The 23,437-nt window shown below is 45.7% G+C and overlaps 1 protein-coding gene across 1 annotated transcript in view; it reads left to right on the plus strand.

Moving 5' to 3' along the window:
* The window catches only part of F11R (F11 receptor), a 27,479-nt gene extending 12,541 nt beyond the window's left edge, over positions 1 to 14,938 (plus strand). Inside the window, 5 exon segments of the mRNA XM_070951024.1 lie at positions 914 to 1,116; positions 5,993 to 6,095; positions 9,140 to 9,254; positions 11,307 to 11,355; positions 14,787 to 14,938. Coding sequence (XP_070807125.1) covers positions 914 to 1,116; positions 5,993 to 6,095; positions 9,140 to 9,254; positions 11,307 to 11,355; positions 14,787 to 14,822 — 506 coding nt within the window. The 3' untranslated portion in view covers positions 14,823 to 14,938.
* The last annotated feature ends 8,499 nt before the right edge of the window (positions 14,939 to 23,437 follow it).

The following is a 23,437-nucleotide window of genomic DNA, read 5'->3' on the forward strand; positions in this document are numbered from 1 at the left end:
AATATTTGAAGGGCTGCCACAAAGAACGGAGTGAACCTTTTTCCAAAGCACCAGAAGGCAGGACAAGAAACAATGCATGGAAACTAATCAGAGAGAGAAGCAACACTGGAATTAAAGAGAAATTTCCTCACAGTGAGGACAATTAATCAGTGGAACAGCTTGCCACCAGACGTTGTAGGTGCTTCATCACAGGAGGCATTTAAGAAGAGATTGGACCAACATTTCTCCAGAATGGTATAAGGTTTCCTGCTTGGAATAGAGGCTTGGAGTAGAAGATTGCCAAAGTCCCTTCCAATTCTGACCTGTCCCAATTTTATGACCTTCTTTGTGGCAGTCGTTCAGCAAACGTGGCAGTTGTACAGTGAAGGCCGTGGTCATTAACTGAACCCATTGTTTTGCTATGTGGCGGCTTTTTTTTATTTATTTATATGCCGCCCTTCTCTGGAGACTCAGGGCGGCTTATAGTGCGTTAAGCAATAGCCTTCATCCTTTTGTATATTTATACAAAGTCAGCTTATTGCCCCCACAAACTGGGTCCTCAATTTACCTACCTGAGAAAGGATGGAAGGCTGAGTCAACCTTGAGCCTGGCAAGATTCGAACTTACTAATTGCAGACAGCTGGAGTTAAATTACAATGCATTAGTCTGCTGAGCTATCCAGGCTTTTGCCACAAACCGGAAGTAAACCCCAGTTCCACACTGCAAACGGATGATTTGAGGTCCCATGACTGCCAGTGGGGAGTGTGGGCTGGACATTAGAACTTCAAAACCTGGTTTGGGGAGTGGGAAACCTGTTGTAAGTCGAGGACTGCCTGTATAACTTTCCCGCGGCAGCCATTTTGTGCGCGTGGCACCTCCTGCCATCCAAATTGGCCTCCTAACCTGTGAGCCCCCCTCCTCTCTTCTTGGGCAGTGCCGGCCGCCAAGCCCACCGCCCACGTCCCTTCGGTGGTGACCATTGGAAACAAGGTGGTCTTGAGATGTGAGGAGACAGACGCCAACCCGCGGCCGACTTTCAAATGGTTCAAGGACAACGTCCAGATGCCCCCGGATCCCAAAACCAGCACCATCTTCAAGAATTCGTCCTACACCATCGATTCGGACACAGGCGTGCTGGTATGCTCCTATGTTACCGACTTTAAGCTGTGTTTATTACAGGGGGGGAGGGGGCTGCAAGCAGGATACCCCACTTCGACCAGGTACTTGGCATGGGTGGGGTGGGGTAGCTTACATTCACGGGTAAGGAGACAATTTTTTATTTTTTATTATTTAGCGTATGGCAAATACATGGACTTACAATCGTTCAAATGTTAATGTCCAGTCCACTCAACCATTCAAGGACAGAGTGGTCTATGTTGAAAAAATATCAGCCATCGGGCCGGTGTAAGCTCTTGATCAAGGGGACGCGGTGGTCCAGTGGCTAAGACGCTGAGCTTGTCGATCGAAAGGTCGGCAGTTCGGCGGTTCGAATCCCTAGTGCCGCGTAACGGGGTGAGCTCCCGTGACTCGTCCCAGCTTCTGCCAACCTAGCAGTTCGAAAGCAGGTAAAAAATGCAAGTAGGAAAATAGGGACCACCTTTGGTGAGAAAGGAACAGCGTTCCGTGCACCTTTGGCGTTGAGTCGTGCCGGCCACATGACCACGGAGACGTCTTTGGACAGCGCTGGCTCCTTGGCTTTGAAACGGAGATGAGCACCGCCCCCTAGAGTCAGGAACAACTAGCACATATGTGCCAGGGGAATCTTTACCTTTAAGCTCTTGATGGACAGAATGTGATGGATATTTTGTCGAGGAGCACACCACTGAGGGGTGGAGACAAGACCCCCCCCCTTAAACAATGAGTCCTGGCAGACACCATGTTGGACAATAAACCAGGGTTACTCAGCTTTAATATGTGCAGACTTGCAACTTTAAGGTGGCTGGACTTCAACTCCCAGAATTCCCCCAAAGCTGCCCTGAGGAAGTCCACCCATCTGGAAGCATGCTGGCTGGGGAATTCTGGGAGTTGAAGTCCAGCCACCTTAAAGTTGCAACTCTGAAATAATCTGTTGAAAGCCAAGTAGATAACACCATCAGTGCTACAAGGGGGAGGGGGTTTACAGAGAGGAGGAGGAGGACTGGGGGGTCCTTGGTTTTCTCTGCGCTTGGCTGTTTTCTTGTAGACGTTTTATTATCCAACTAGATAATATCATCAGCACTAGATGGGAGTGGGGTGTGCAGAGAGGAGGAAGAGGAGAAAGAGGGGTGAGGAGAAGGATTGTAGGGTGCTTGGTGCTCTCTGAGCTTGGTTGTCCCAAAAGTGCTTTTCCAAAAGGCAACTGGACTTCCCTAATTTTTTCCTTGAAAACGTTTCGCCTCTCATCTTAAGAATAATAATAATAATAATAATAATAATTTTATTTCTATACCGCCCTTCTCCCGAAGGACTCAGGGCGGTGTACAGCCTATTTAAAAACACAAAAAACACAACAACAATTTAAAATTTAAAATCATTAAATAATTAGGCTCCAATTAAAATCCCAGAAATTTAAAATACCCCAATTTAAAACATTATGTTAATAGCCCTGCCTGGCGGAACAACAGGGTCTTCAGAGCGCAGCGAAACACCCGGAGGTCGGAAATCTTTCGTATTTCGGGGGGCAGTTCATTCCACAGGGCTGGAGCTCCCACAGAGAAGGCCCTCCCCCTGGGTGTCGCCAGCCGACATAACTTGGCTGATGGCACCCGGAGGAGACCCTCTCTGTGGGAGCGGACTGGTCGGTGGGAGGCTATTGGTGGCAGAAGTCGGTCTCAAAGGTACCCGGGTCCTATGCCATGGAGCGCTTTAAAGGTGGTAACCAACACCTTGAATCGCACCCGGAAGACCACTGGGAGCCAGTGCAGCTCGCGCAGGAGGGGTGTCACGTGGGCGCAACGGGTTGCACCCATAACCACCCGCGCGGCCGCATTCTGGACCAGTTGGAGCCTCCGAGTGCTCTTCAAGGGGAGCCCCATGTAGAGAGCATTACAATAGTCCAACCGGGAGGTGACAAGGGCGTGAGTGACCGTGCGCAAGGCGTCCCGATCCAGAAAGGGCTGCAACTGGCGAATCAGGCGAACCTGATAAAAGGCCCCCCTGGCCACGGCCGTCATATGCTCTTCTAAAGACAGCCGTGCGTCCAGGAGGACACCCAGATTGCGAGCCCTCTCTGTGGGGGGCAAAGATTCACCCCCAATAGTCAGCGATGGCACCTGCTGACTATATCGGGGCGCCAGAAGCCACAGCCACTCGGTCTTGGAGGGGTTGAGTCTGAGCCTGTTCCTCCCCATCCAGGCCCGCACGGCCTCCAGGCAGCAGGACATCACATCAAGGGCATCGTTGGGGTGGTCTGGGGTGGAGATGTACAGCTGAGTATCGTCAGCGTACAGATGACACTTCACCCCGAAACCACGGATGATCTCACCCAGCGGCTTCACATAAATGTTGAACAGGAGAGGCGAGAGGACCGACCCTTGCGGCACTCCCCATGCGAGATGCCTCGAGGTCGACCTCTGTCCCCCTGCCAACACAAACTGCGAGTGGTCGGAGAGGAAGGAGGAGAACCACCGCAAAACGGTGCCCCCTATTCCTAACCCCCTCAACCGCTGCAGCATGATACCATGGTCGATGGTATCAAAAGCCGCCGAGAGGTCTAATAGGACTAGGACAGAGGAGCAGCCCCTGTCCCGAGCCCTCCAGAGATCATCCACCAACGCGACCAATGCCGTTTCAGTGCTGTACCCCTGCCTGAAGCCCGACTGGTACGGGTCTAGATAGATAGCTTCATCCAGGTGCCGGGGAAGTTGTCGTGCCACCACGCTCTCAACAACCTTCGCCACAAAACGAAGGTTGGAGACTGGACGATAGTTGGCTAATTCAGCCGGGTCCAGGGAAGGCTTCTTGAGGAGGGGCCTCACTACCGCCTCTTTCAAGGCAGCAGGAAAGGCACCCTCACTCAGAGAAGCACTTATAATCCCCTGGAGCCAGCCTCGTGTAACCTCCCGGGAGGCCAGCACCAACCAGGAGGGACACGGGTCCAATAAACACGTGGCGGCACTAATCTTACCCAGAACCCTGTCCACATCCTCGGGAGTCACAGGATCAAACTCCTCCCAGGTAACATTCTCAAGACCTGCCCTCGTCTCCTCCCGTGGACTCATCCAGTCGGAGTCCAAGCCATCCCGAATCCGAGCGACTTTATCGTGCAGGAATTGCACAAAATCCTCAGCTTCTTCAGTTCTGAGGAAGTAGCAAGATTGAGAACAACTTGTAATAGACAACGTGTTCGTATCTAGGGGTTATATCCTAAAGTCAAAAAACAAACTACCCAACATAGAGTGACAGAGTGTCCAAACAGATCCTATAATGGAGAGCCCGTCAATTTCCTGGCTGCAACAAAATTTATATTTGCAACTTACATATCAAAGTGTCCTTTAAGATTCCACATTTTTACATTCTGTGTTTTGCATTTTACTCCTGTGGTACTGAAATAGGATGTGACTGTGCAATACGCTAAATGAATATCCTACAGGGACAGTTTTTTCCCCTCGTAGCATCACTCTGCTTAACACCTAATCCTCAAAGAATTGTCCTATGTCTGAGTATGACTGTAGAATTATTATGCTTCTTCTCATCTTCTCTATCACTCCCTCTTATTGGTATCATTATTACTATGATGATGATGATGATGATTACTCTGTTGCTCTGCATGTATGTTGGAAGCTTCTGCACCAGAGAAAAATTCACACTTCACGAAATAAAATTTTCTATTTCTATTCTATATTCTATCCTATTCTATTTTCTATTTTTTATTTCTACTCTATATTCTATTTTTATTCTATTCTACAGTAATTCTATTTTCTATTCTGTTCTATTCTAATCTATTCTATATTCTATTTCTATTCTATTCCATTCCATTTCTATTTTAATCTATTTTCTGTTTCTGTTCTATTCTATAATTCTATTCTATCCTATTTATTTTCTATTTTTTATTTCTATTCAATGTTCTGTTTCTATTTTATTCTATTCTATTCTGATCTATTCTGTATTCTATTCTATTCCATTTCTATTCTTATTCTATATTCTATTCTGTTGTTGTGACCTCGGCTCAGTCTTTACAAGACACAATTAGTCCCAAACAAACCTATTTTATTATAACAGCTGAGAATTGCTTCATTCCCAGCTTAGTCCAAATTAATTGCAAAACAAGTCTTTCAGAAAAAGTCCTTATCGCAAACCTTTATCTTCTTTGGCACCATGCCAAAGGCTTTTCTTGGCAAAGCCCCATGAAGTTCAGAAACAAGAGACACTGACTGGAAACAGATTTAGCAACATTGCTTTCCTACAAAGAGCCCAAGAGCCTTTGCTGCTCTTTTAAGCCTTCTGGGAGGGGCCAATCATCTCCTGGACTTACTCCCAAGTCATCCCTTTTGCTTTAGCTGCTCTTGCCTTCTGGCAGCTCTTCTCATACGTCCACTGCCTCTCTATTGTCAGCCTCTGGAGGCTCCAGAGTCCACACATCACTCTCCGATGGCCCTGGCCCCATCTCTGCCTCCGATGCAGAGCCCTCATCCGGGCCTTCCCCAGCCTCCAGGACTGGCCCATTGTCCTCTCCAGCCTCCTCACTGTCCGACTCCGCTGCCAGCTCCGCAGGCTGCTGGCGGACCACAACAGTTGTATTCTAATCTCTTCTGTATCTATTTCTATTTCTATTCTATTCTATTTCTATTCTGAATTCTATTTTCTTCTCTTCTAATTCTCTTCTGTTCTTGTTCTTGTTCCTGTTCCGATGGTCTTCACCCGAGGACTGGTTGTGTTTGAGCAGTGCCATTGTGGTTTTTCACCCACGCACCCATCGCCTGCCTCCAATGTCTGCAGAACTGGGCATCCCAGAGAGGGACGCTGGCTCAACCTGTGGAGGAGCAGACAGGTGTGTCCTTGGTCGAGAATTGAGCTCCTTTCCTCTTTCTTTCAGGCCTTTGAGCCTGCCACGGCCCTGGACGCTGGCGACTATTCCTGCGAAGCCGAGAACAAGGTGGGGCCCCCCCAGAGGTCGGAGGTGATTCACATGGAAACCAGTAAGTAAGCCACTTGGCATCTCTCCTGCGGGCACCAGCTCTTTGGGGTGATGTTCTGACCCAGCCTTAGCCAGAAACAAAAAACAGACTCCTTGTCACGAAAACCCGCTCCATGGCATAGGACCAGGGTATCTACGGGACCGCCTTCTGCCACCAACAGCCTCCCACCGACCAGTTCGCTCCCACAGAGAGGGACTCCTCAGGGTATCGTCGGCCAAGTTATGTCGGCTGGCGACACCCAGGAGGAGAGCCTTCTCTGTCGGAGCTCCTGCCCTTTGGAATGAATTGCCCCCGGACATTCGTAACATCTCTGACCTCCGGGTCTTCAGCTGTGCCCTCAAGACCCTATTCTGACAGGCGGGGCTGTCTAACCGAATGATTTTAAATTGGGTTTTAATTTTGGGTTTTAAAATTCGGACAAAACTATTCAATGATTTTAATTAATTTTAACCATGATATCTGTATATTTATGTTTTAATTCTGGCTGTACACCGCCCCAAGTCCTTCAGGAGAAGGGCGGTATATAAATAAAATTATTATTATTATTATTATTATTATTATTATTATTATTATTATTATTATTATTATTATTAATTTATTAATTAATTCACAAGAGGTAATTAATGGCATTCACCCACCGAAAACTCCAGGCAAGAGTCCTTCAAGAAGTTAACTGCAGTAACAGACCTTATCAGTTCCTTGCGATAATTGCCAGGGCGTGAGCTCCCAGCCGAAAGGCTGCAAATTAAGTTCTGGCAAAAGCAGCCTTTGATGCACGAAACACAATGAGCAAAATCTCCAGAAAGCCGAACGGTTGTCTCCTACGACCACCCCTCCCCTTTCCTTCTATTTATTCCCTAGCCAGGGAGGGGCCATTCAGCGTCCACGTGTGCCTTGCTTCCCGAGTCGACTCCTTGTCCTCCGTTGCTCTCCTCTCCTAACTTCTCTGTGCATACGTGCATCTGGAACAGGCCCCAGCTGTTCTTCCTCCTCACTCATCTCAGCCTCCAAAGGCAGCTGCCTCTCCGGTGGCTGGGAAATGTCGGACGGCCTTGGCTCTATCTCTGTTTCCGACACAGAGCATCCATCGGAGCCTTCCCCAGACTCCAGCACTGGCCCAAGTTCCTCCCCAGCTTCCTCATCGTCCGAGTCAGGCCACAACAGGTGGCACCTTCTGCCGTCTTTTGGACCCTGGCTGTCCAATTGTGTTTTGCAATCAATGCCAAGGGGGTTGGTAGGAAATTCCTAATTTTACAGAGTACAGGAAGTCCCTTAGTGACCGTTATGACCATTTTTCACACTTATGACCATTGGAGCATCCCCATGGACTTGTGATGGACATATTCTTTTTTCTTTTTAATGTCATCTTTGTTGTGCGGTTTTTTTTAAATTCTTATTTCCTTTTTAAAATATTTTGGCATTTTGTATTTTAACCACCTTTGAATAAATTAAAATTTCAATACAAATCAGACACTGAAAAAAGTGACTTATGACCGTTTTTCACACTTACGACCGTTGCAGCATCGCCATGGTCATTCGATTTACATTTGGGTGCTTGACAACTGACTCATATTTATGACGGTTGCGGTAACCCAAGGTCACGTGATCCCCTTTTGCGACCTTCCTGCAAAGCAAAGTCAATGGGGAAGCCGGATTCGCTTAACAACCAGGTTACTCACTTAACAAGTGCAGTGATTCACTTAACAACTATGGCAAGAAAAGTCATAAAATGGGGCAAACCTCACTTAACAACTGTCTCGCTCGGCAACAGAAATTGTGGGCTCAGTTGTGGTCGTAAATCAAGAACTGCCTATTTCTTTACTTGAAAACTACTTCTGCTTGAAATGGGATTCTATCTGGAATGCTCAGAGATAAGCACACAAAAGGGAAGTAAGGCATCAAAACTATGCTCCTGGGTGTTAATTTTATTCACTTTTATTGGCCATAGTTGGGCAAAGACTGAGTGAATACTGAACAATAGCATGCTGGCCTTTTTCTGCTTTATAGAAACATAGTGTCAACTCTCCAACAAATGAACCCAAAATAAGGGAACACTCTCACCATTTTTAAAATCCCAAAAGTAAAACTTTATTGGATACATCGTTTTGGTACTGAAGAATCAAAACCAGCTCTGGTTTTTCCTGCGCAAATACTTGCTTAGTTAACAACAGCTTCCCTTTCTCCCCCACCCCTGAGTGATCACATTGTTCTGCCCCAGCTACGGACCCCAAAGAACGCAGCACACACAAACTCTATACAAAGCTTATTTTACTCAAATAACTTAGTCTTTATCAACCAAAGGCTGTTAATAAACTGTCTTAACAGCCTACCAGAATTCTAAGATAAGGTAATCACAGTCTTACTAGAGTTGGCAGAAAGCCCAGAAGCAATTTTGCAGAGAATCCAGATGCGAAGGAGATTGAACTAAAGTTGTTCCCTACAAATTGCTGCAATCGGTGTTCCTCCTTAAATAGGCTTAAATTAAAAAGGGAGTGGCCAATTAGCCCCAAGCCTTACTCTCGAGGAGACCTCCTCCTGAGGAGCCACTCCTGCCTTTTGGCAGCTCTGCGCGCCCGTGCATCGAGAAGAGGCTCCTCCTCTTCTTCCTCTTCACTTATGGGAGCTTCTGGAGGTTCTGAAGGCCCTGGCTGAATCCCTGCCTCTGTCACCACATCTTCTTCAGCCTCCTCAGTGTCCGACTCGAGTGCCAGCTGCACAGGCTGCTGGCGCGGCACCACACCAGCCTCCTCGTTGTCGGAATCAGCTACAATCCACACAGGCCGCTGACGGGCCACAACACACATTGTCCAATTATGAGACGTCTTTTTGTTATGGGAACAGTCCGTCTCTTTCTCAAGCACCTACAGCGGTGACCTTGATGGTTGCACATGCTCTTACGGTCCACACACACATTCTCAGCATTTGACTTCCCCCTTCCCTCCCCAGTTCATTGGCAAGTTGAAAAGTGTTTAGGGTTGAAAGAAGCAAAGCTTGATACATAAATTACGCATTTGATCTTTCTGACAATTTTTATTGCTCTGCAGGTAAACTCAACGTAGGTGGGATCGTGGCAGCTGTGGTGGTTCTCCTGATCATCCTGGGACTGATCATTTTCGGCGTTTGGTTCGCTTACAATCGGGGCTATTTTAGCAGTAAGTGGCCAGTTGCACCCTTCTTGTTTTCACAGACCAGGAAAATCCTAATTTTGTGGGGGGTGGGTTGTAATCCTGTTTCTTTAATAACCTCAGCCCTCCAAGCTGTGGGGGCATTGGAGGAGAATGAAGACTCCAAAGCAGATTTTCTAAGATTTGGGAACTGGGATGGAGTTTAATAGCCAACAAGATTGTCTTAGTTAGTTCGACTTATGACCACAATTGGAACCAGAATTTCCATTGCTAAGCAAGACAGCTGTTAAGTGGACCTTTTGCCACAGTTGTTAAGACCTTTTTTTGCCACGGTTGTTAAGTGCATCACTGCGGTCATCAAGTGCATCACTGCAGTCATTAAGTGAACCATTGCAGTCGTTAAGTGAGTAATTGTGGTTAAGTGAACCACTGCCGCTATTAAGTGAACCACTGTGGTCATTAAGTGAATCACTGGTTGTTAAGTGAACCACTGCAGTTGTTAAGTGAATCACTGTGGTTGTTAAGTGAACCACTGCAGTTGTTAAGTGAATCACTGCAGTTGTTAAGTGAATCATTGTGGTTGTTAAGTGAACCACTGCAGCCATTAAGTGAACCACTGTGGTCGTTAAGTGAATCACTGCTGTTAAGTGAATCACTGCAGTTGTTAAGTGAATCACTGTGGTTGTTAAGTGAACCACTGCAGTTGTTAAGTGAATCACTGCAGTTGTTAAGTGAATCATTGTGGTTGTTAAGTGAACCACTGCAGCCATTAAGTGAACCACTGTGGTCATTAAGTGAATCACTGCTGTTAAGTGAATCACTGTGGTTGTTAAGTGAATCACTGCAGTCGTTAAGTGCATTGCTCATTCATTAAGTGAGTCCCTCATTCACTTTGCTCATCAGAAGCCGGCAGCAAAAGTCGCTTAACCTGTGGCCAGAACCGTCTTAAAACAGGGCAGAATTCATCTAGCAACCGTCTCACTTAGCAGTGGAAATTTGGGGCTCCATTTATGGCCATAAGTCGAGGACTCCCTGAACTCCACTCAAACTATTCTGGGTGGGGAATTCTGGGAGCTGAAGTCCACCTTTTCTAGATGTGCCAAATTTGCCCCCAAAACCGGGAGTCCCTGGGGGGCTGATCCAGTTGGAGAAAAAGCCAAGAGAACTTAAATTTTGGTGGCTGAACAAATAGACTTTGACCCTTTCTAACCATGCAAGAGAGACACAATCACCTCCTTTCTTGGCTAACTGATTATTTGTCTTTTTTTTTCTTTTTCAGAAAGAACAACGTGAGTAGCCATTTCATCCTTCCTGCCTACCGTTCTTTGCTGCGTAACCACCAGTCCTGCTGTGAGGTTCCCTTTTCAGGGTGGATGAGGAAAGGGCACAGTTGATCCTGGCCTGGCCACCTTCTCTCTGATTTACAGGATTTTATTCCACTGATAAAAAGTGGGAGACCCTGGTTCATTAAAAAAAAAAGCAAAGTACAGGTAGTCCTTGAGTTACGACCATTTGCTTACTGACCGTTTGAAGCTGGTTCTCGCACTTCCTTGCTATAACGTGGCCACGACGTTTGGGTGCTTATATTTATGACGGGTGCACCATCCTGGAAGTGCTGTGAACGCCATTTGTGAAGTCGATGGAGAAGTTGGCAAGGAAGGTCACATGTTGCGGTATTGATGTCTCGCTTAATGACTGCACTGCTTAGTGACCAATTTTCCAGGCCTTATTGTGGTTGTAACTGGAGGACTACCTGTACAGTAAGTGAAAAGCCATGAAACAAAAGCAATCAAAATTAATATTCAAACAATAAATCGGTGTTCCCCTGAGAATTATGGGATGTAAATTCCCAGAATCCTCCAATGGACCATTTCCAGAACTCTCTAATTGGAGAAGACATGTGGGAGTTGACATCCACCCAACTTAAAGTGTGCTGACCAAGGAATTCTGGGAGTTGCAGTCTACCTGTCTTAAAGCATTCTGAACAGGGAATTCTGGGAGTTGAAGTCCACCCATCTGGAAATTTGCCAGGGTTGAGAAACATTTTCCTAATTCTCTCGTCTCCCCCTTCTCCAATCTTCTCCAGAAGTTCCAGTAAGAAGGTCATTTACAGCCAGCCTTCCAACCGAAGCGACGTAAGTAGAAGGAGAAACTCCCCTGCTTCACCCCCCCCCCAGGAATTTGGGTCCCCAAAGGCCAATTTTGGACTTTTCGGTTTTCATGGGAGGGGGATTTAATGGGATTTAATGCCTTTTGCAGAGCTGATAATATTATTCGACTTGCGTTCTCAGTTTTTAGAGAAATGAGAATCAATGTCTTTAGAACTGCGATAATTTATATTTTTAAAGTTTCTGAAGATATCTGAATCGGGACCAGAAATGCTTTCCTCTCAAGGCAGAATTTTAGAGATGTGCTATTCTTCACAATGGAAATACAGCTGGTCCTCACCTTGCGACCACAAGGGGGATCGGAATTTCAGCCACCAAGTGAGGCAAGATGGGCAGCGTATCTATTTAATAAATAAATAAATAAACGTGATCACAAAGCCAGTTACTCCGTGGCCAGATCGGATGATACAACCATGTGCACTGCACTCTTGGAGCAAATCAGATGGTTGTTAAGTGAATCATGTGGTCATTAAAAGTGAATCCAGCTTCTCCAATTAACTTGCTCCTCAGAAGCCAGGTGGGAGGATCACAAATTGTGACCTCGTGGCCACAGGACGCTGCCCGCTGGTTGCCAAGGGCCCAAATCATGATTGCATAACCTTCAGAGTAGTACGACGGTCGTAACTTCGAGAACAGGTCATAAATCATTTTTTTTTCCAGACCGTCATAATTTCAGACTGCCCTTAAATGGATAGTCGTAAGTGGAGGACTGCCTGTAATGCTTTTAGGGCTTGAACTAAAGCATAGACAAGTGATCCTTGACTTACGACCACAATTGAGCCCAAATTTTCTGTTGTTAAGTGAGACATTGGTTAAGTGAGTTTTGCTCCATTTTATGGCCATTCTTGCCACAGTTGTTAAGTGAATCACTGCAGTTGTAAAGTCAGTCACCCGGTTCTTAAGTGAATCTGGCTTCCCCATTGATTTGGCTTGTCAGAAGGTGGCAAGAACGTCATAAATATGAGCCGGATCACAGCAATGGTCATAAGTATGAACCAGTTGCCAAGCATCTGAATTCTGATCACATGACCACGGGGGATGCTGCAAAGGTCGTAAGTGTGAAAAAACGGTCATAAGTCACTCTTTTTCAGTGCCCTTGTAAGTTTGAACGGTCACTAAATGGAATGTTGTAAGTCGAGGACTCCCTGTAAAAGGCATGCTTTGAACATTTGGGGACAACCAAACTATTTATTTTTAGAATTAAATACAGAGAGTCCTCGACTTACAACAGTTCCTTTAGTGACGGCTTGAAGTTACAACGGCACTGAAAAAAGGACCATTTTTCACACTTACGACCGTTGCAGCATGCCCAGGGTGACGTGATTTACATTCAGATGCTTGACAACCTGGCTCACATTTATGACGGTCGCAGCATCCTGGAGTCACGTAAATTAATCCCCTTTGGCGACCTCCTGACCTCCAGATTCACTTAACAACCGTGTTACTAATTGAACGACTGCAACGATTCACTTTAACAACCATAGGTTTTGGGCTCAACTGTGGTCGTAAATCGAGGATTACTTGTGTTTATTTAGGCTGTGCAGTTGTGATTGTGGTAATCTGGTCACCTTTGACGGATGCTCTTTGGAGCACATACAAACCAATTTACACCTGAGATATATTCGTTTTCCAAACTTTTTGCGTTCTGAATTCACACAACCGTTTTTTCTATTTATTATTTATTTATTGGGATTTATTTATTGGGATTTGTCAAACAGAAACGAGAACAAGAATAAAAGAGAATAAAAATACAGCGACAGGGACGATAGGCCCCGTGAGTGCACTTAGGCACGCCCCCTCTACTCACCACTTAAGTATGAAGTAAGGTCCACGGAAATCAATTTGTGACTGAAACTGTGAAAATTTGTAGCTGAGACAACTGAATCAGGCAGTGTTGTCGAACCTTTTCGGCACCGGGTGCCAAAACGGGAGTGCGCGCACTTGCGCGTGCCGGAAACCGGAAGAGCTGCCACCCGGTGTGCATGCACGCACCAGGAAGATGATCTTCCGGTTTCCAGCGCACGCATCAAGGGTGGGTTCTACTTACCTTTACTACCGGTTCTGCGCATGCGCAGAAGCTTCCTGATGGTATCGGGGTCGGTGGGCGGAGCCTCCCGCCGGTTTTACTACCGGTTCTATAGAACCGGTCCGAACCAGGGCAACTCACCACTGGCGCGTATGGGCACCAGCCAACTGGTCTTTGCAAGCACATGCGTGCCAGAAACTGGAAGACCAGGTGGCCGGAGCACATGCACGTGCTGGAAATCGGGAGAGCAGCTAGCCAGCATGTTCATGCGCACCAGAGCAGCTGCACTTCTGATTTCCAGCGCTCCCGTGCGCATCTGGCCGGCACGCCAGAACCCGGAAAAACAATGGACGACGGTTCGGTTGCCTGGATACAGGGGTCTGCAACCTTAAACCCCCAAAGAGCCATTTGGACCCGTTTCCCACAGAAAAGAAAACACCGGGAGCCACAAAACCCTTCCCATGTTTGACTATATCTTGAGCGGCCACAAAACTAGCGGCCACAAAACTAGCATATGTAGTTTTATTTTTTATTTATTTATTTATTTATATGCCGCCCTTCTCCGGAGACTCAGGGCGGCTTACAGTGCGTTAAGCAATAGCCTTCATACTTTTGTATATTTATACGAAGTCAGCTTATTGCCCCCACAAACTGGGTCCTCAATTTACCTACCTTAGAAAGGATGGAAGGCTGAGTCAACCTTGAGCCTGGCGGGATTCGATCTTACTTTAATTGCAGACAGCTGGTCTTAAATTACAGAGCTCTGTCTGTTGAGCTATCCAGGCTCCTGGATAGTTGAATTAAACGTTCCGTTTTCTTCTGAAACTTTTCTTTTCTTGGATTTATCCATGGTTGGCCTACTGGAGGTTGAAAAGCTCAATAAATCGCGTACCGGTGGGTGTCGCATATTGGCGGTTGTGAGGCATATTTTGAGTGACAGGGAGCCGCAGCAGAGGGGTGAAAGAGCCACATGCGGCTCCAGAGCCGCAGGTTGCTGACCCCTGCCCGTGGAAATGGCTCTTGCGTGCCACTTCTGGCACGCATGCCACCTGTTCGCCATCACGGAGGTAGGGCATTCCAGACTTTGACAACTCTATTACAGAAATCATATTTTTTTTACAGTCAAGTTTTAGAACGATTTACATTGAGTTTAAAGCAGTTTGCGCACGTATTATTGCGATCAAAAGAGGAAAAGTCATTTACAGGTAAAACATATTATACTAAGTATAATTTTGCATGCAATGCCTAAGTCTGACCACAACGCAGTTCTAAGTTATCCAAACCGAGAATTTCGAGCCTTAGTTGCATAGAGAATTCTACTGTTAGTATATCAAAATAAATTTTCCTCCTCTTGATTCTTTTTTTTTTTCAGGGTGACTTTAAACAAACTTCTTCCTTCCTGGTCTGATCGTGGCTTACAGACTTCGTGTTTTAAACTCTCTGCCCGGCTCAGGACTGCTGTAAATGTTCTCGGTGGATCTTTGTAATTAAGTGTGATTTTTATTCAATGGTTTGGTTTTTTTTTGTTAAGATATATATATATAAATATATGTATATGTATAAAATAATAGTTTGCCTTTTAAACGTATTTTTTTAAACAGTTGCTATTTAAAAAGGCTGTGCTTCCATGCCTTCCTTTCAGGGTATTTTCATCGTTTAGGATCGTGAGACTTTTGAGTTCTGGTACAAAATGATTGAATTCCGTAGTGTGCCTAATTTTTTTAAGGCTGATCTGTCACTCAAATTCAGTTTGAGGTAGTTATGAGTTTTAAGGACAGAGGTTAAGTGGACTCAGTTGCATTTCTGTCCTCCCAAAATCAGTCATAACCAAACCTTGGTAACTTTTAAGATGTGTGGACTTCCAACTCTCAGAATTCTGGGAGTTGAAATCCACTCATCTTAAAGTTGCCATGGTTGAGAAACACTCATCATCATCATCATCATCATCATCATCATCAACATCTTTTAACAATCCCATAATCCCTTGCGGGGTGGAGTCTGGGCAGCCGAATGGAGCTAGCAGAGTGTTCGAATGGCCGGATGCCTTTCCTGTCGCCAATGAGGAGTTTTGTTCAGCAGATATATTCTCATTGTGCCCAGAGAGAAAAATTTCTGCCTCTACCTAGGATCGAACTCACAGCCTCTGCCAAATTTGAACAAGAAACCAACTCCTGCATTTTTACATTTAATTGTGTAGCAGATAGAATAGCCACAATGCATCTTCTGTCCATCAAGGAAGTTGTGCTGAAGGACGATTGTTAAACCGCTCTTCCTTAGGGAAAGAGTTAGACGTGCTAAAATTACTCCAGCCGTCTTAACAATATTTGCCTTTATTAATATTATGATATTCTTATACAGTTTTTTTTTTTTTTTAATGCTGGACACTGAACTGGAAATAAACTTTTGATTCAACGAATGTGTCGTGTTAAAATTTATCTTAACCTTCCTTAGCTTTGTGTAAAATACAGCTAGTCTTTGACTTAACACCAGTTTGCTTAGTGACTGCTCGAAGTTACGACACTGAAAAAGTGACTTAGGACCATTTTTCACACTCACGACCACGATTTACCTTTGGATGCTTGAGAATTGACTCACATTTATGACGGTTGCAGTGTCCCTGGGTTATGTGATTCCCCTTTTGCGACCTTCGGGCAAGCAAAGTCAATAAGGCCGTAAAATGGGGTAAAACTCGCTTAACAAATTTCTCGGTTAGCAACATAAATTCTGGGCTGAATTGTCATAAGTTGAGGACTTAACCTGTATACACATCTCAAGCGTGATGTTCAGATTACAGGGAGTGCTCGACTTAACGACTGCAATTGGGACCAGAATTTTGGTCGCTAAGCAATGTGGTGATTAAAGCATATCCTCACTGAAACGGCACACATTTAAGGTCATATTTTTGACTGTTGTCTATGCTATTTTTGACTGTCTAGCTATGCTGCCTGGAGAATTCTGGGAGTTGAAGTCCACAAGTCTTAAAGCGGCCATGTTTGAAGACCTCTGCCATAGAGTGTTGAATTGCAAGCTGGAGTGTCCGGTGGAAACTGAGGATGGTTGTGCTTTTCCACTTCCTGGACTACAGTCTGATTGTGACTACAGTCACTATCAGAAGTGATTGTGATAAACGTGACAAACACCTATTAAACTCAGAAAGGAAGATGGAGGGAAGGGGGAGGACAGCATGTCATGCAAAGGACAAAAAAAAACCCATATCTTACACTTAGGCAAGAAAACCCCAAAGTGCACATACAGACTGGGTGAAACCAGGCTTAAGAGCAGTGACTGTGAGAGGGATCTTAATGGACAACCAGTTGAATAGGAGCCAGCAGTGTGTGGCGGCAGCCAAAAAAAGCTAATGCCAAGCTGCATTAACAGAGGGATGGAATCAGGATCAAGTGAGGTACTAATACCACTCTATAAAGCCTTGATAAGGCCACACCTAGAGTCCTGCATCCACTTTTGGTCACCACACTATAAAAAGATGTTGAGACTCTAAGAAAAAGTGCAGAGAAGAGCAACCAGGATGATGAGGGGACTGGAGGCTCAAACATACAATGAACGGTTTCAGGAACTGGGCCTGGCTAGTCCAGTGAAGAGAAGGACCAGGGGAGACAGGATAATATCTTCCAGTATTTGAGAGGCTGCCACAGAGAGGAGGAAGGGGGTTAAGCTATTTTCCAAGGCACCTGAAGGCCAGACAAGGAAGAATGGATGGAAACTGATCAAGGAGAGATTCAACCTGGAAATAAGGAGAAATTTTCTGACGGTTAAAGCAATCAACCGATGGAACAGAAGTTGCCTTCAGAAGTTGTGGGAGCTTCATAATTGGAAGCTTTCAAGAAGAGACTGGACTGCCATCTGTCAGAAATGGTGCAGGGTCTCCTGCTTGGGCGGGGGGGGGGGGTTGGACTAGATGACCTCCAAGGTCCTGTCCAACACTGATAATCTGTAAATCTTCAGAAATGATCTAGAGGAGGGGATAGAACTCATAGATTTGGAGATGACATCAAGCTGGTGGGAACAGCCAACACTTTAGAAGGCAAGACTTGAACATCCAGCAAGTTGCAATTCAGAGGTGAGAAAAATGAGTTCTAGAATTTAGGTAGGAAAAACCAAATGCATGGGTACAGAACAGGCAGTGCCTGTTCTGGCGGGAGTAACTACATGAAGGATCTAGGAGTTCTAATGGACAACCACGTAAGTTTGAGCCAGCCGTGTGCTGTAACCACCAAAAAAGCCAATGCAATCCTAGGCTGCATCAACAGAGGGATAGAATCAAGATCACACGAAGTATTAGTACTGCTTGCCTTGGTAAGGGACACGGTGGCTCGGTGGCTAAGACGCTGAGCTTGTCGATTGAAAGGTCGGCAGTTCAGCAGTTCGAATCCCTAGTGCCGCATAACGGGGTGAGTTCCCGTGACTTGTCCCAGCTTCTGCCAACCTAGCAGTTCGAAAGCAGGTAAAAAAATGCAAGTAGAAAAACAGGGACCCCCTTTGGTGGGAAGGGAACAGCGTTCCATGCACCTTTGGCGTTGAGTCATGCCGGCCACATGAGCACAGAGACGTCTTCGGACAGCGCTGGCTCTTCGGCTTTGAAAGGGAGATGAGCACCGCCCCCTAGAGTCGGGAACGACTAGCACAGATGTGCGAGGGGAACCTTTCCCTTTCCCTTTATATTGCCTTGGTAAGACCACACTTAGAATACTGCATCCAGTTTTTTGTCACCCATGATACAAAAAAAGTTGTTGAGACTCCAGAAAGTCCCAAAGGTGTTTTTTGTTCGAGAGGGAGAGCTGAAGAAGCTTCTTCGATGAGAAGCAAAACATCTTGAAAGAAAAACAAAGTAAGTCCAGTTGCTTCTTGGAACAAAAAAGCACTGGATGACTGAGAATCTCCATAGAGATTCTGGAAAGAGTGACAGATAACAGATTAACAGAGTTGGAAGGGGCCTTGTAAGCAGGAGACCCTACACCATTTCTGACTGATAACAGATGAACAGAGATGGAAGGGCAGAGCAACGAAAGTGATTAGGGGGCTGGGAGATAAAACATACGGAGAACAGTTGCAGAAACTGGATATGTCTAGTCTAACAAAGGGAAGGACTAGGGGAGACATGGTAGAGTCTTCCAATATTTCAGGGGCTGCCACAGAGAAGAGGAGGCTCACTTTCAAAGCCCCAGAGGGAAGGAGAAGAAGCAAACGGATGGAAACTAATCAAGGAGAGAAGTAACCTGGAACTAAGGAGAAACTCTCCTGACAGTTAGAACAATTAATCAAACAAACAAAGATAATCAAACAACGGATCACCGAACACCTAGAAGCAAACCAAGTAATAACCAAAAGCCAACATGGGTTTGTCAAAAACAGATCATGCCGGACTAATCTGATTGCATTCTTTGACAAAGTGACAAAATTAGTGGACCAGAGGAATGTTGTCGATATAATTTACTTGGACTTCAGTAAAGCATTTGATAAAGTAGACCATAACCTACTACTAGATAAAGTAGAAAAATGTGGGTTAGACAGCATCACCACCAGATGGATTCGTAACTGGCTGACCAACCACACTCAACGTGGAGTCCTCAATGGAACTGCATCTACATGGAGGGAAGTAGGCAGTGGATTACCCCAGGGCTCTGTCTTAGGCCCAGTGCTCTTCAACATCTTCATCAATGACTTGGATGAGGGGATAGATGGGGAACTCATCAAATTTGCAGATGACACCAAGCTGGCAGGAACAGCCAACACTCCAGCAGATAGGCTCAAGATACGGAAGGATCTTGACAGATCTTGAACATTGGGCGCTATCTAACATAATGAAATTCAAGAGTGAAAAAAGCAAGGTTCTACTTTTAGGGAAGAAAAACCAAATGCACAGATACCGTAGATGTGGTCCCTTGCTCAATAGTGGTGACTGTGAGAGGGATCTTGGAGTCCTAGTGGACAACCATTTAGATAGGAGCCAGCCGTGTGCAGCAGCTGCCAAAAAAGCCAACACAGTTCTGGGCTGCGTAAACAGAGGGAGAGAATCAAGAGCCCATGAAGTGTTAATACCACTGCAGGCGAAAACATATGAAGAACAGTTGCAGGAACTGGGTAATTTAATTTAATTTAATTTAATTTAATTTAATTTAATTTAATTTAATTTAATTTAATTTAATTTAATTTAATTTAATTTAATTTAATTATTTAATTTAATTTAATTTAATTTAATTTAATTTAATTTAATTTAATTTAATTTAATTTAATTTAATTAAGTTTTTATGCCGCCCCTCTCCGAAGACTCAGGGCGGCTATGTCTAGTTTGATGAAGAGAAGGACTAGGGGAGACAGGATAGCAGTCTTCCAATATCTCAGGGGCTGCCCCAAAGAAGAAGGGGGCGGGAGAAGAAGCAACGGGTGGAAACTCATCAAGGAGAGAAGCAACCTAGAACTAAGGAGAGATTTCCTGACCGTTAGAACATTCACCCAGTGGGACAACTTGCCTCCAGAAGTTGAAGCTGAAGTTGAAACTCCAACCACACTGGAAGCTTCTCAGAAGAGATTGGTCTGAGATGATTGTAGGGTCACCTGCCTGAGCTAGGGGTTGGACTAGAAGACCTCCAAGGTCCCTTCCAACTCTCTTATTCTGAAATAATTGGAGAATTCTACTCAGTTCAAAGTTCAACTGATTAAGACAATAGCTGTGACTCGTGGAAACAGCAGAAATTATGTTCAGTGAAGGCATTCAAAATACACAAAGACATTATTAATAGGGTATATTTCTCACAGATGCTGGGACCCTGAACATAACACGCTCTCCTATTGTTGTTTGACTTATTAGCGTTTATTTCATGTCTAAAGTCTCTTCCAGTAAAGAAACTATTTGTGTCCAATCCAGAAAATGTACGGCAAGTGAATGGCAGCTCAAATCTCTGGAGAAAGCGCAGACACCTTGATGTGCCGTGTAACCCCGTGAGAAAGAAGGAATGGTTAGGTGCAAAACTGACGGTAGGGAGATCTGATGCCATGAAGGTTGTTCAAAGCTGAAGAGGCCAAGAAACTCGAAATTTAAAGAGGTGCCGGTGTTTAAAGCAACTGAAGCAAACTCAGCTCTGAAACCAGAAGCTGCATTGAATCACCAAAATCGCCCCCTTCAAAACAAACTTTCTTTCTTTCTTCATCTAAGTGAAAGGATTGTCCATCTCACAAAGGAAGAGATTCTGGATGGTCTGCAAGGAAACGGAAACGCAGGCAACCCTTGACTTGCCATCACAATCTAGGCCAAAATTGAGGTTGCTAAGCGAGACGGTCCTTAAGTGAGTTTTGCCCCATTTTACAACCTTTCTTGCCACCGTTGTTAAGTGAATCCCTAGAGTGGAAACTAGACAGCCACTTATCTGAAATCTATAGTTTCTCCTGCTTGAACAGGGGGCTGGAATAGAAGACCTCCAAGATCCCTTCCAGCTCATTCTATTCTATTCTATTCTATTCTATTCTATTCTATTCTATTCTATTCTATTCTATTCTATTCTATTCTATTCTACTCTACTCTACTCTACTCCAGTTCCAACACTCACTCTTCACAACAGGATGGATCATAGGCTGAAAAAGCTTCCCTTCCTGAAGAAGGACAGCAAGGAGTCAGAGTCACAAATCAGCAACAATGACCTGCGTCAGTGGGACAATCAGGAAGTCCTCTTCTCTGGCTCCCACCCATCCGGTTCTTTAGCCAGTCAAAGAACCATGGAGGCCTTGCCTCTGATTGTGACGTCTTCCCCAGTTCAATTGGACATCCGGAAGAAGGCGCAGCCTCCAGCGCTGGTGCTCCCTGATTTGGTGCGCAGGACATCTGCCAGGACCCCTCTGAAGGCTTCTCAGGGGGAGATGAAGCCTGGCCTGAAAGAGCCCCCTCCCTTTCCAAGGAGGCCCGAGAGGGAAAGGCCTCGGGGGAGTAAACCCACTCCAGACGCCGTCCTGCCTTCATATCCAGGTATAGACGCTACAGGGCTGGGCTACCTATGGAACCACCTTGTCCCATCACATCAGCCCATCCCACACTACCAATCAATCTATCTATCAGAACACAGCCAGAAGGGACCTTGAAGGTCTTCTAGTCCAACCTCCTGCTCAAGAAGGAGATGCTACACAATCCCAGACAAATGCCTATCCAGTCTCTTCTTAAAAGCCTCCAGTGATGAAGCACTCACAACTTCTGGTGGCAAGAAGTTCCACTGGTTGATTGTCCTCACTGTTAGGAAGTTTCTCCTTAATTCCAGGCTGCTTCTCTCCATGAGTAGCTTCCATCCGTTGCTTCTCTTCCTGCCTTCTGCTGCTTTGGAAAATAAGTTGACCCCCTCCTCCATATATGGAATTGGAAAAAATTCCAATTCCATATATGGAGTTCAAAGTTCCTCCTCAAGACGGTTGTCTAAGAACATGAAGATCAGGGACTCGAGAGTTATGACACGTTTGACCCTTCCCTCAGGATCAGTCTAGTCTAAGCACATTTTTTCTCTCTTCGCTTTGAGAAGACTTGTCCCATCAAATTGCCCATCAATCTCTGTCTGTCTCTTCTTCTCAGAACTCTCTGACGAATGTTTCCGAAATTTGTGGAAGAGCAAGAAGCCGCTAAAAGGCAGACCCGTCAAGGAAGTCCTCATGAACCTCATGTTCATGAGGACATGAAAACCTCAGGTTTTCCCCAAGTTGATGTAAGACTACAACGGAGCACCAAATTTCTGCTGCTGAGGGAAACAGTCGTAAAGTGAACTTTGTCCCATTCTTGGTGATGCAGGCCAAGGAAACGTGGAATTGACCAAACCAGCGTGAGCTCTAATAATCCACTCTATTATTTGAGGGGGAAGAAAAAATGGGAGGCCGATTTGTTGCTGTTGCTTGTTTGTTTTGCATTGTGTTTTGTGGTTGCTGCACAAGCCGCCGAGTGCTCTCCTGAACAGCAGCGGGAGGCCGATCGGTGTCAGCGCAAGCCTGGGCTTTGCAGGGGGCCTCGGCTGAATGATTGGCCCCAACTCTTCCTCCTTTCTTGGATTTAGCAATGCGGTGCAAGCCATCAAAACTTTAATATTATGTGCCGGCTATCAGGAGGAGTTCAGTCAGTTGGAGAAGGTTAGATGCTATGACATGATGGTGACTCCTGATGGATTGTTCGAAGCCATTTTCTTCCTGGTCCTGTAAGAAATTAAAAGACAAAAGAGGTTGGCTACAAGTGGCAGCGGGTGGGAGAGGGAGGGGAGAGGGAGAGGGAGAGGGAGGGGAGAGGGAGAGAGAGAGAGAAAGCTAGAGAGAGTGGGGAGAGGGAGGGGAGGGGAGAGGGAGAGGAAGAAGAAAAGGCAGAGGGAGAGAGAAAGCTAGAGAGAGTGGGGAGAGGGAGGGGAGGGGAGAGGGAGAGAGAAAGAGAGGAACTGGGAGGGGGAGAGAGAGGAAGAGGAGAGAGGGAGGGAGAAAGAGAAAGAGGGAAAGAGAGAGGGAGGGGGAGAGAGAGAGAGAGGGAGAGGGAGGGGAGAGGGAGAGAGAGAGGGAGGGAGAGAAAGAGAGAGAAAGAGAGGGAGGGTGAGAAATTCTCTAAATGGAGTAATTCATTGAGTAATTGAATTCAGATCATGATTTCTCTAGCTTGGTGATTTTCTTCTCCCTAACCAGCAGATCTCGTCTGAGCTCTCCATATTTGCTCTTTTGGGAATTTAGTCAGCTTCTCTAAACTGGAGCTGAAGGTGATGTTCAGAGAGGCCAACACCTACCTGCCCCGTCCCGATCTAAGAGAGAAGACCATCGGGAAGCTTTTCTTCTCGGGGGTGAGGAGACCTTGGGATGCACCCCAATATTCTGGACAGCCATTTGTCTGAGGTTGTAGAGCAGGGGTCCTCCAACGTTTTAAAGAGGGGGCCGATTCATTTTTTTTGCCTTTCTCCTTCCTAAGCCCCCGTTTAAATTGTTTTTAAAGACTTTTAATTTGAAGGAGTTCTTTACAAGCCCAGAGCTGCTTTTCCAGGCTGCACCGGCGAGATCACCCCTCAGCTG

The sequence above is a fragment of the Pituophis catenifer genome, unplaced genomic scaffold (genome assembly GCF_029215685.1).
Source record: "Pituophis catenifer annectens isolate HBS135680 unplaced genomic scaffold, rPitCat1.0.hap2 SCAF_10, whole genome shotgun sequence".
Lineage (NCBI taxonomy): Eukaryota > Metazoa > Chordata > Lepidosauria > Squamata > Colubridae > Pituophis > Pituophis catenifer.